We start from the raw sequence: 14,734 nt of genomic DNA, 5'->3' as shown, positions 1-14,734 counted from the left end.
TTTCTGTATAATGATTTTTTGTATCAATTTTTCTACGAAATATAATGTTTACATTCAAAAGTATTCATAAATGTTTATTTATTTTATTGTTGGTGCATTTTATTCTCAAAACTTTTCCCTTCAAAAATCACGTAGCAATTTAAAACTGCAATTTTCGGGTTAAATTTGGCCACACGCAAGCATAAAATGTAGTGCATTGTATTTAGACGTGTTGTTTTTTCATACTATGTAAATCGAGAATTATAAAATGCGCTGGTTTCACGGTTTATGCCAACAGTTTTACGCGCAACAGTGCAATTGAATAGGTGTAATTTAATTTTTTTTTTTTGTTATCACACTCAAACATGCTTATTATACGCGTTACACCGCTCTTCTGGATGAATAATACGAGTAAAACAACTGTTTTCTAATTACTCTGCTGTTTACAACATTCTAGTTTGAATTAAACAAATTTGTAGTTAGACTGCGTTGAATTTATAAGTTTTTCCACTATTTTCTTTTACTTTTTTATTTTAATTTTATTTTATGATGATATATTTGATTATACTGACTTTAATACTTTACTTTTTTTTAAAAAAATGAAGTTTATAATAATTATCAAACGTCTTCTTGATAATATTATTCTTTCTTCAATACCTACTACTCAAAATCTATAGAGTAGTTATATATTCATAGTAATCCATTATAATGGCAGGCAGCGAATTAGAAGACTTACAACTATACACTACTGTCGTGCAGTTGAACTATATAACCTTTTGACCTGACTATGTATGTAGATCAGGTGTATTAGTTTCTTTTACCCTGGGTAATTGAATGAACAATATTTTCCAAAACTGTTTTACAAAACTGCTTTTAAATATTAATGATTGTGATTTTTTTTTTTTTTTTTAATTAGTATGATTAAATCGCTATAAATTATATAATAATTAAAATATATTTATTGTAATTGTATTTGTGAAAAGTTATGAGTTGAAAAAAATGTCCTAAGCAATATATTATGTAGTTAATAGTATGATAGTTAATGAACTATTATTATAAATGCATATTAAATTCAATGTATTTTTGTATCTATTATAATATAAGTACAATTTTTATTTCAGGCCACCAGGAAGGCTGTAAAATGTGGATATTTATTCGTAGCGCCTGGGCGAGACTTTACCAATCCTATCAATCGAACCAAGGTAAATATATTGAACACATAAATATATCATAAAATAAAATTTGAAGTGAAAAATATTAAAGTTGATTATTGCTCAAGTAAAAACGTATTTATTTTCTTAAGAATTCGATTAATGTATTAAGTTATTTGTATTTATTAATTTAATGCGAAAGTAACTACTTTTAAAATATGTTTTTAGTTTTCACAAAATGTGGTTGAATCACGGTTGAATAGTATTAGATGTATAATTTTTTTAAAGTGTAGGAAAAATTAGTGGAAAAATTAACGAATTAATTTATTCTAATGGATATTTTTTTGCTTCATTAATCCCTCAGATCGAGTTTTTTACCCGGTAGACAGTTTTTCAATTCGCAAAAATCAGTCGATCGGAAATAGTGAAAGTTGTCGATGTTTTTTTCACCTAAGGGAGAGATGATATTATTTTGGTTTCTCTTTTTTTATCAGAGAGTTTTCAACTATAATTACGTTTTGAATGGGATAAGAAGATAACTATTTCAACAGTTGGTCGTGGTCAGTTTGTATGTATAATGGCCTACCATAATAATGCAGTAATGATCACATTTTGTTTTTTTTTTTTTTACTTCGAGATAATTTTGTTTATTATCATTTTTACTTCATACATTGTTCATGAATGTCGTGTATGAACTAGTAAAAATTAATGACTGTAGTACAGAGCATTATATATGTAAGAATCTTAATACCTAAAAACTTTACTTCGAGGACTACTTTGGATGTGTTTTTTTCATGTGTTACGGTTAGCAAAAATTGCCTATTGTTTTCGTGATATGTCATGCATACCTGTCTACTTATATCTTGTATTACTGTCATAGACTGACTACTTTTTAGGTTATGTTACGTTATACACAAAAACTGTGCGTATATTATATCTTATCGTAAATTGTATGGGCCTATAAATAAGTATTGTAACTGAACAGTTATTTATAAAAAAAAAAAAACAAGTCAATAAACTCATTGATTTTGTATAAATCGAAAAAACGTACACACAGAAGTGAGATAAATCTTATCGAAAATGTTATTTTGAGTGAAGAATTAATTAATAAATAAAGAATTAAGGCGATCAAAATTACGTTCGTTCCGCTGAAATTGTTGCGTGATTTCAATTATACAGCATTAAGTAATAACATTGGGCAACGATCCTGTATACAAATTTAAAATTAATAATGTATACAATTTTTTTTATTTCGATAATATTTTAATTAAAAGCATTTATTTTATTTAAAAGTAACCTAAAAAAACGGTAAGTATTTTTTAATGAAGTGTTCATTAACTAATCATTATTACATTTATATATACAACCGTATATTTTCCGGAAATTAGAAACAATGCATGAACAAAAAGCGTACCAATAAGAAAATTCTGGTTGCCTCTTATTAACATATGTTATTTTATGTAATTATTGGTTTCATAAAAATGTAAAGATTTATTTTTATTTCCATAACTACTTAGCACAAACAACGTATATTTATGTATTATGTAAGCATAAGTACTTAATATGATGTATTTTATGATTTTGTAACAGTGGAAAGGTCGTCGGATATTGTTTAAGTAATAATTGATTAAAATGTTATGTAGGTAACATCGTTTCTAGACGTTGTTTTTTCGATTTAATCGGTTAATTTTTTCAATTAAAAAAACCACGTTTTGTGATCAACTATCGTTAAATCTGGCGGGTATAGATTTAGGTATAAGTATGTCGTGCGTATTTCTTTTTTCGTTTAAATCAGACTTGCGTAAAACACTACATCGTTATACGACGAGTATATAAGACATATATATATATATATATATATATATATACTGAGGAAAGAAGAAACATATATATCTATAGATCATCAATATATATATATATCTATATATTATTACGAAACCAGTCTGAGAGCGGCCAGTTGCCAGGGAGTTATCGATAGTTTCAATGGGAGAAAATTGAATGCGTTTCACCGAATAATCGCCTCCACTTATTTTTCATTCCTGCGTGTATAATATATACAGGGTGGACCGTGATGTTTCCTTGTGTTATGTTATACGAAACACTGGGGAAAAATCGATTTCCATCCTGTGTACATACGTATACTCTTCTTTTTCTCTCTCTCTCTTTCTCTCTGTATGTATATAATTTCTTACCGTATACGTATGTAATTCTCGATGAATTCGCCGACTATCCGTCTTCATCCTGTCGTCTAAAATACAACTAGACTTAAATCATGTGTGTTCACGAGACTCCCTCGTGTCATATTATAATATTATACTATACTCGTATTATCATACATACACGTTCGCAAACGTAAGACAGTTGCCGCCTCCGGTGGCATCATAACACATCCGACGCGAAAGACAACGCATGCACGTCAACACCACCACTGCTGAAGACAATGCGCATACCCTGTAGGTTATAATAATAATAATAATAATAATAATAACAATAATAATAGTAATAGTAATAATATTACTATTATTATTATCATCATTATGTGTCGTTGTCAATAGCGTGTATAGTATATGTATATACACTTTTCCGTTGTTGTATGTGTAGAGTAAGAACAGAAGTACCTATAGTGATGGGTACATGTTCGTCACGTAGTATTATTAACGGAAGACGACCGTAATGAAAAAAAATTAACGTCCAAAAAATAAGAATAACACGGAAAAAAAAACACCAAAAACGGACAGCAGTGACCGAAGTAGAAGACGACGCGAACGTGACTGCGATCTTCAGTCAACTCGAACAAGCACGTAACAGATGATCCTTTTTTTCATATTTATAATCATGTCATACATATACTTGCATATATACCTATATAACAGTATAAATTCCATCGTTGATGAACTCGTTTTTTTTTTAAAATGATGTAAAAATGCATTCTATCGCAATTTTCATTATTCGGTCTAAACTTATTGAAAAATATACAGTAGAATAAACATAGTATAATGTAATGTAACTTAAAAAATATAGATTTATTTTTGAAATTTAGACGGTGGATAAGAAAGTGTATATTCATATAGTATATAATGTTTTAACTATTGAAATATTATTATATATTCAATGTTTTAATTCTAATGCGTAGTTTATAATACACATTTTCGCTGGAGAATTTTTAACGAATTGTTATAGCACGGGTGGTATAAAAAATTCGTTTTTAGACGAGTTGCGTTTTGTAACACAATATTATTAAGTACCGATGGTAATTTGAATACCCGAACATGCAATAAGTGGTGTATAAAAAAAGAAGAAACATTTTTTCTTTTAATTATAATTGTTTCTAATTGCACGCATGTATTATTTTAAAAACTGACTAAAGAACGAGCTTAAAAATAGTTTAGTATCAACAATATTTCGAATTTCTCAAAATTGTATGTATGCAAATATCGTTCTGCGTAGAACAATCCTGTTACCGTCGCTTAGTATAACATACTAGTACATCGAAGAGTTTTTGTCTTTTGCCAGACGACAAAATTGTGGCCCTTTAATTAACAACGCTCGGAGCCTGCACCTTGCGTCAAAAGTATCACGTCGTCGTTGGAATAAATACTCTCGTACATGCATCCTGCGTTCGTTTTATTTCTTCTAATATGACGTAATAGGCGACAACGCCCTTCATTGTGAGCGTGCACGCACGCGCATGTGTATGTGTGTGTGGAGATAATCGGAGACACATATTATAATACGTATAGAATTTTTTTCTTCCTCATCATTGGATATATATATATATATATATATATATAATAAAAATAATAATAACAACAGCAACACATAATAATATAATGATCGGTGTACGCGCGGAGACGATGTATTGTCTTTTTGAGTGGGCGTCGTCGGAAGGACAGCGTGCGTGCGTGCGTGCTGTTGCTGCCCCTCCGGATAAAACACATGTGTGCGTTGTCGTCGATCGAAAGACTGTCATCGTCGTAGTCAAAGAAGTACATCATCGATATGACCACCGTTACCAAATGAGGATGGCCGTGCACGTAACACACCCGCTCTAGGTTCATGTGGGAAAAGTCATCTATACCGTGCAATTCACTACATGTGGGTTAGGCCGTCGCCGTGCACCGAGTTCCCCTTTTTTGGTGGTCTACGTGTGACGAAAGATAGATCCTGATTATTAATAAAGTTTTACATGCTTATATTATTATACGTTTATCATTAATATCGGTTTACTTTACGTGAAAACCGAACAGATCTTATTCTATGTTATACTATGTATATTCTACGACCAACTTTTTTTTAACCTGTAGCAGCCTAGCACTACAGCAATGCATTGGAGATGTACAAATGTTGAAATCGTGAGTACTGTCATGGACTACAATTCAACACGTGTAAATTTTGGGAGAAAAATATAAATGCATAGAATTTAAGATTGTAAAACCATAATTGTGTTCATCCGTGTGATATGAACTAGGTTACCATATTAATCTCAGTTATTAAGAGATAAATATTACACGATTGTTTGCATTTCCATGGTGTGTACGTATAAATTAAATTTTTCATTATAATATTTATAAAATACCAGCTGCATATATGTCTGGTCACTAACATGTGTTAATGTCCTTGAAAATTTAACAATATCAATATGTAATAGGTAATATTCTTTGAAATGTAAATCACATAAATGATACAAGCGCAGCTCGCATCGATTGTAAAAAATGATGAATAGTGTAGAATATAATGTGTGTATGTTAATGGTAGTGCGTCGTAAAAAAAAAAAAAAAAATAGTATTCTCTTAAAATGATATATTTAGTGTTAGGTTATACTTTAGCTTTTAAGCTGCTGTGTAGGAAGGTATACATTTCAGAGTTGCTGACCCATCGGTAGTTTCTATGGATTCACTATAAGCCCAAAAAAATCGATCGACTACATTTCTTAGTGCTGGAGACATGTTGTGTGGTGGGGAGAGGGTGAAGGATCCAAGGACCAATATCCGATCGGCGCAGTAATAGATGCATTATTATTATATTATCACGTATTATATATAGTAGTATTTTATTCTCTCAACGCGTATACTATGGGTAGTATGTATGCATTTTATATATTATGTATGACAGGAATATAATGGCTTATCGATTTGACCATGTGCTACACGCGGTGTGCTAGCGAAAAGGAAACATGTTGTTACTTTCACCGTAAGTGTGTGGTCCCAGGATAAGAGCTACAGACCTTCGGTCGCGCGATTTTATCACAATTTCTGTATAAAACGTGGAAAATGCGTGTAATTGTCAAAATAGAAAAATAAACACACACACACACACACACACATTTACGCTCACGGCACGCGTGCATTCAAGTATGTCTATAGGTATGTACGTTTACATATTATTATGTATATAATACCATGTCCACATAAGCCATTTGGTGTTGCGGTATTTTCATTTTACAAGTATGCCAGGCATGCCATATAAGCACGTACGAATTCTGCGGGGGAGACTAATAAATCCAAAATTGTTGTTTTCGCTGGGTATACCAACTCGCGATAGAATTATAGAGATATGTCCGTTAGCACCTATGTATACGTCATACGTATTATATGTATTTACTTGTAACAAAATGGAATTCAATGCGGTCTTTTGGATCGTATATATGCCGACCGGTCTGAGAGTGAAGTGATGATTTTCTCACGCATAAAAAAAAAACGGTTCGCTATATGTGTACATATATATTTTTTTTGTCATTGGACTTTTTCCCAGATTATTATAAATCTAGTTTGAATTTACCTATACATAAGGCACTTGATCCATCCAATATTCTAAACTATAGACCAATTTCATTGCTTTCTTTACTGCCTAAATGATTTGAAGAATTAGCTTCTAAGAGAATAATACCTACCTTTAATGCTTGTATTAGAAAAGAACAACATGATTTTATAAATACAAGATTTACTAATTTAATCACAAATTTATTAACTCTTAGTGAAGATTTATTTAATAATTTTTCAGTTGGTCACCAAATACGAGATAGATGTAATATATATAGATTTTTCCAAAGCCTTCGATACCATCAACCACAACATTTTACATTCCAATTTATGTTTATCTGGATGGCATATGTGATCCTCTTATATCTTGGCTATATTCTTATACACCGATTCTTATGCACCGATCATATGCAATTTGTTAAATATAAAAATTTTTATTCGAAGATATTCAAATTTACTTCTGGTATCCCACAAAGGTCTCATTTGGCTTCTATTCTATTTTTATTATATATAATCGATATTTATCTACCTCACTTGGAAATTCTTTTGTTCGCCAATGACTTAAAAATATACTGTATTACAAAATCGCATTAAGATTCTCATCTCTTACAGAATGATCTTTACTTGCTTTCCAACTGGTGTAAACTAAATAACTTATCCCTAAACTCTAGCAAATGTAAATAAATGTCCTATGCTTGATCTCGTTCTTCTATTGCTTATGTTTATAATATTGATACCGCACTCCTGGAACAAGTTCAAGTTGTTAAGGATTTAGAGATAATATTTGATAGCAAATTAAATTTCAATAATTATGTTATGTTTATAAGAACTTCAGTACTAAAACAAGTAGGGTTTATAAAAAGTAGTTGTAAGCATTTTAAGGAAATGTGTACTCTACTACTCTTACATTCGATCTAATTTAGAGCACTGTTCACTTGTGTGGTCTTCCTACTTACAGTCAAAAAAGTCTATAGAATCTGTTCAGCATTCGTTTCTTCGTTTAATTAGTTTAAACTGTCATATTCCTAGAGAGCCTCATTCAAAATATGGTCCTATTCTTGGCTATTTAAATTGAGATTCATTCGAAATTCGTTGAACGAAATTAAATTTCTTATATAATATATTAAATAAGATTGTTAATTATCCTGCATTTTTACATAAATTAAACTTCTATGTTCCAGCTTTTGCTATTACATGAAATTTTTTTTTCTGCCAGAAATTTAATTATATTTTTAATACCCCATTTATTCGTTTAATAAATTCTTTAAATTTATTAAATATTGATATTTTTGCATGCAATTCACTAAAAGATTTTAAATATAATTTGTCTCTTACTTTTTGTTATATTATTGTTTCTAATTTTAATTCAACCACTACTGTATTTTTCTTTCTTATTTTTGTTCTTACTTTATATGTATTACTATATTTTACTTTATACATATATGTTTTTGTACTGATCGTTTATTAATCAATGCTTTGTATCTATATTGGATTCGTCCCGTTGAAATAAATAAATAAATTACATTATTTCGAACATTAAGGACAGCCACTTGAAGTGGATTTATCAAGTAAATCAAGTAACCTGTCATCATGATCGTACCCATAAACTTGTACATTCATCAAATTTCCTTGGGATTTTTTTCGCACTTGGTATTTCAAACTTAAACGTTTTTCCGAGTCATCATGCGTTATAGCCAAAGTCTTTTATATTGTATTTCATCGACCTTGATACTAGTTTGGTGTTGTGTTATTATACTAACAATTTGTTAACGATTTTGTAACGCACGATTCGTTCACGTTTTATTGTTGTTATTATTATTATTTTTTTTTAAACCGGTAATTAAAGTGTAATTTGCCCTGAGCTAACAGGCAGTGGTGTCCATAACATGATAGTAGTACTGTAGTAGGTAACATGTACCTATCTATGTCCTTGAAGATTCAGATAAACTTTGATGATACATGTATGTTTTTTTTCTTTGATAGTAGAAGTGTCTCGATGTTTTTTTTTTTTTTTAAATCATCGAGTTTACTATACAGTTTGTATCCACTTGTTATCTTTTCACCTATCATTGTATAAAAAAATTAAATGTTTTTTGATTGAAAATAATTATAGTACAGTTTATAGATGCTAATTATCTTAGAAGATAATTTTTTTTTATAAAATAGCTATAGCCATTAAAATATTTTAACTAGTACATAATATAATTGATTATAATAGTCAAAGTATGAATATGAGTATTGATTTTATTAATATTATGCTGGCGCACGTGTAAGAATTAATAATTATAAGAAATTTTTAATTAAAGATTTTATATATCAATATAAGTATACGATTATATAAAATCTTATTTAATTGTCTTAATGTATAACTCATGTGTATTCTAACCACTAGATAACTGAATAACAACACGTTTTATACATTTAAATGTTTTCTGGTTCTCGCATTACATGTTTATGTTTTTGTATGTTTAAACATGAAATAATTAAAGTCATATTTAAAACTGTATACGTTATTTTTCTGTTATATAATATACACTTAATACGAATTCTAAAAGTTAATTTATATAATATTTCTTTTAGACCTATTTTATTGATTTATACATTTACCATATAATAAAATTGTTTTAGTTATATTATACTATGTTATGATTTATTTGATTTTACAAAATTGCAATAAATCTTATGAAGCTATGGCGATAATATTGAACAATATTTTGAAACTATATTCAAAATAAATATTGCAATAAACACTTGTAGTTCAATATAGTGACAAAAGTAAAGATATCTACACATTTATTTTTCCAATAAAATCAATCAGAAGTATAAATTGTGTTCTAATACCACTAATTAAATAAAAGCTTCGTAGATATCTATACTACCAATATTTTTTAATTAAGATTAAGTTGTGTTGTAAATATTTGTACTGTAATACGGAATCATGCGATGTTGACCTTCAAATATGACCAAATCAATTTGTTTTATTTGAAGTATACTTACATTTTTTTGACTGCTTCTATCGATATCGTGTAATTTTAATTCACATTCATCAAATTTTTCAAATTATTGTGTATTTAATTGTTTATGATGTTATAGCAACAATCCCAATTTATTGTTTTATTATAGACGACGTTTGAAAACTAAATTATCATGTTATAAAATACTGTTTATTATTATGTTTAAGTTTGTATTTATAATAATATTTAATATGTAGGCGTGACAAGTTCATGATAAGAGTGGGGAATAATAGTTATAATAATAAGTATGTTGAAAGCAGATTGCGTTAAATTTGATTTTCATATGTTGAAAAGTGCTTGAAAACAGAAGTAGCTGGAAATTTGCCTGTATGAAAGATAAAAATATTAGATGTGGATACAGTAGATATGATTAGGATTTGGGTCATATATGCATGCCAAAAATCGTCTAACATACATATTACGTTTAAATGAGTCGTATATAAAACTGTAGATTTTCCATAAAATATATTACATAAGTACTTAAAAGCAAGTTGTTACTAAAAAGGATATATTTATAGGTATTTTTTATTTAGTAAATAAAAGTATAAACAAATAAAACCAATAGTAGGTACTTTAAACAGCATAAAAATCATTAAAAAAATATATATTTAAGATGTAATAAAAACACGATGACCTCTAATGATAAAATGCACATACTGTGTACTTCGAATTTAAAGTTTTATCGAAATAGATCAAAAATAATATCAATATAACTGTCTTAAGAATAAATATTTTAATTTCAGTAGTCAATTTCGAAATTTCAATTTCCAAATTTTTTCTATTATAAATCTCTTATGATTCTCAAATCTCCTAAGGTACTACCGAATGAATAGCGAAACCAATCAATATTCTCATTGAAATATACATAATTAAAATTAAAAATTGTATGGTTATTTGGTCGGATTAAAAGAACCGCTACGTGTACCTACTTTGATATAATATATGTAGTACTGTTCGAATTCGATTACCAATACCATGGTTCGTACACACACTCATATATATATATATATAAATTTACAACCACGGCCACCTGGGGACCTTTGCACTCCTCCGGCGCTATCGATCTGATACCATTATCGAAAACCGCATGTGTGCATAATTTGTGTTCATAAAAGAGGAGAGAATGATGGACGATTTGTTTTTATTATTATTACTATTTCTATTCTTATACATATGTGTCTGAACCGATTGACTTGACCTGTGCATTTGAATGGAGTGTGTATGTGCGTTTGTGTTCGTGCGTGCGTGTGTGTGCGCGAGTGAATAAACAATCATCTCACCGCCGCCTGAAAATGGGTTCATCGTCCTCGAATATTGCTGCCAGTTCACATATCATAGCATGTCATAATTTTCGTCGGCCGGTTAAGGATTCGCTTCTTTTTGATCGACCGATATATTTTGACTCCCATTCTGATCGTATGTGTCCATAATATTATGGTTAGTGCCCGTGTCCTATAATACTAAATTTATTTCGGCTTGATATTATTTTTTAACTTGTGAAAACGTTAAAAACGTACGTATTACGATGCTTAATTAAAACAATTCCATAATTTAAGCTCAAACTTGTATTTATACAAAATATTAGATAAGATAGAGGAGAATTCGTATATAAGTATATTATATTTTACACTATGATCTTAAATGAATTTACCTCTTATGAAAGTGGTTATGAAATTAAGTTTAGTTATTTTAATGTACATTGAATGAATTATGAATTATATGTCGATGCATTCAATATCTGTAAAGGTAGTACAGCTATAGCAGTATATGATGCAGTTATTACATATTAGATCATTTACAGATCTTTACTTATTGACTACTACGTACATTTTACTAGATTATATGATTTAAGATTTTATTTGGGAAATATAAAATTTAATATAGATTTACTTATGGATTTTTTTTTACTTTTGTTTTTTAATTGATTTTATGTATATATTATAAGATGATCAAAAAATCGATTTTAATTAAAATAGAACTTATTCCAATAACTAGATAAAATAAAAATAATTTTCATAAATATTTTTCTTTATTAAATACATATTCTAGTTCAGGGATGGCAAACCTTTTGAACACGCATGCCCAAAATTATCTTTTTTTTTTTATATAGAGCGTGCCATGAAAAAAATATTGAAAATATTATATTTTGTTATATTATAATTTGATTGTATAATTAATGTATTAGTATAAAAAGGTTAGTTTAGGTACATAATAATAATAATATATAATAAATAATAATAATAATTACAATAATATTGCTTTGTTAATTATTTATATTATATTGTATTATAGGTCCTATAATATTATATATTATATAATATATAATAGTAAAAATGTTTGCGTGCCCACAAAATCTTTTCGCGTGCCATGGATCTACCATCCGTGTTCTAGTCTATTGATTTAAAATATTAAAAATTAAAGTCAGTAAAACAACGTTTAATATAAAATAGTTAAAAATTCACTTCAAATTCTGGATTCCTTCTATAGTTCTATAAATTACGAGTATATAACTTGACATAAATGAAAATCATTACTAATATTAAAAATGATCAAATATTCCTAAATATCACACTTTCACATTTAATAAATGTTATCATTTATTTTAGGTTTAAATACCAAAAATATATTAAATATTTTATATTCGGAAATAAAATAGGAATTACATTGTAACAGTTGAAATGTGCATAAATCGAACATTTTAGATTGTTTAATATTAATATTTTAAATAATTTTCGGTGAAATATCAATTACTAACTGATTATAAATTCTTAATAATACTTGAAATACTAATAGAATTATGTAAGTTGAGTTTTTAACATTTTTATTACTTGATTGTAAGTATGATATTTTGTTTCATATATTGTCGATCATATTTAAGGCAATTTTGAGATAATATTACGTAGAATTTTAGGTTTTTGAGTTTAATGGTTATAGATTTAATTTAATTTTTGAAAACAGGTTAATTCGAGCGTGAAGCCTTATTGCGTGTAAAATGTGTATAATGTGGAGTCGCGTTTTATTTAATCATCAGTATTACATATATTGTAAAACTTTTATTATCACGCATCAAGGCTACAAAAAACACGTAATTGGTATATTGCCAGAAACACCAGCCAACTTTGATTTACAAAATCGATATATTATTAAGAAACACCATAGAAGTGTTGAATTAAGATATTAACAGTATTGTGATTGTGCTAATTTTTTACGCTTCTTATATCTATGACATACCGGTTTTTTATATGTAGTTATGCCAGTGCCTGTTTTACAGATATCTTATACGATAAAGTAAAATTTCTGTACACGAATAAAGTTAAATATAATAATTAAGTATACAAAATATGTATACTATTATATATATATATATCATATATTAACATATCCATTAAGAAAAATATATTTATGGTTATTATCTAGGTTTTCAGATACTAAGAAAATATCATTGAACTCGAATGTGTTTAATGTTTATGCTATTGCATAGATCATAACAATGATAATTCGTTTTCTGACAATATAATATATACATATATATAAGTTCTCTATAGTCTTGTACGGGCTGTTTTTTAAAGACCCGACCAGATCGATAAAATAAAAGTTTAAGCCTGACTGAACCAAACCGTTTCATTTACAATATACTAGAAAAGTCCGACACTGAACAGACATTTATAAATGTCTAGGAACAAGATCAATGTTAGAAAATGATCTATATTGAGGCTATACCCTACTTGAATATATATTTTGTATAAGATCAATCTAAAACAGATTTATAATTAGACTAGGAATTAAAATAGAGATTATACCCGACTAAATAATATTGCACACAAATCATGGTCTGTTATATATTTAAATTACAATAATTAAAATATTTGAACAAATCAATTAATCATACAAAGATAAAAATATAATATATTAATTTATATATTTTAAGTCTCTAAATATATTCATTTTATAATGCTTTATTATAAGTAATTTCTTTTAAAGCTATAAAGAGTCAACTTAGGCTCCCTCAATAAGTTATGTAATATAATTTTATAAGTAGGTACAATCTATTTGGTTATATATTTTCTAGTTTGGATTAAGAATATACTGATTTATCAGTAGGAGATTATTAACGATCATAGGAGTTGTCATTTTTCAATCTGTTACTCACGACAACAAGACGAATGTTTAAACTATGATATAAACCCATATTTTTATAAAATTGACCACAATGTATATTGTATACATTTGGAAATAATACAGATATCAAATAAGACAATGCACAATCATTCATTACCTCGTGTTATATTTATGGATCAATATTTTATAATGGGTTAATATTATATCAACAATAGAACCATACAGAAATAGGACGAGTTATTTTGGTGTTTCAAAACATAATTTGAATTACAATAACATGTAATGAAAAACATGTAAAAAACAGTAAGCTGACTGATTGATCTATCAACGCACAACTTAAACCACCATTTGACGGATCTGACTGTAATTTGTCATACATATAGCTATTATAACGTAGGCGTCCGCCAAGAAAGGATTTTTTAAATTCAATCCCTAGGGAGATAAAAAGGAATAAAAATGGGAAACTTTTTTTGGTCGGATTTTTTTTAAATTTAAATATACAAATGGTACTTTGTTATACAAATAATTAATTGTGAATAAACCTTATTTTACGAAATTAAACTCTTATGGGAGAAAAGGGTAAAAAAGGGTTAAAAATGAAAAAACGTTATTTCTTGGTTGGATTTAATCATTTTTTTTAACTGTGTAAAATGGATAACTTTACAAAAACATTGTTTACCCAAATATACGTCCGTACTACGCTTGGAAAAAG

At 28.1% G+C, this 14,734-nt stretch overlaps 1 protein-coding gene across 2 annotated transcripts in view; it reads left to right on the top strand.

Moving 5' to 3' along the window:
* Positions 1–14,734, top strand: part of LOC112681759 (protein outspread) — an 87,544-nt gene that overhangs the window by 20,871 nt on the left and 51,939 nt on the right. For both annotated transcript variants that reach the window (XM_025552064.1, XM_025552065.1), the window contains exon 2: positions 1,101–1,181. In XM_025552064.1, coding sequence (XP_025407849.1) covers positions 1,101–1,181 — 81 coding nt within the window. The remainder of the gene's footprint in view (positions 1–1,100; positions 1,182–14,734) is intronic.

The sequence above is a fragment of the Sipha flava genome, unplaced genomic scaffold, assembly GCF_003268045.1.
Source record: "Sipha flava isolate LNK unplaced genomic scaffold, YSA_version1 196_pilon_pilon, whole genome shotgun sequence".
NCBI classification, from domain to species: Eukaryota; Metazoa; Arthropoda; class Insecta; order Hemiptera; family Aphididae; genus Sipha; species Sipha flava.
This window is presented reverse-complemented; position numbering and strand designations above follow the sequence as displayed.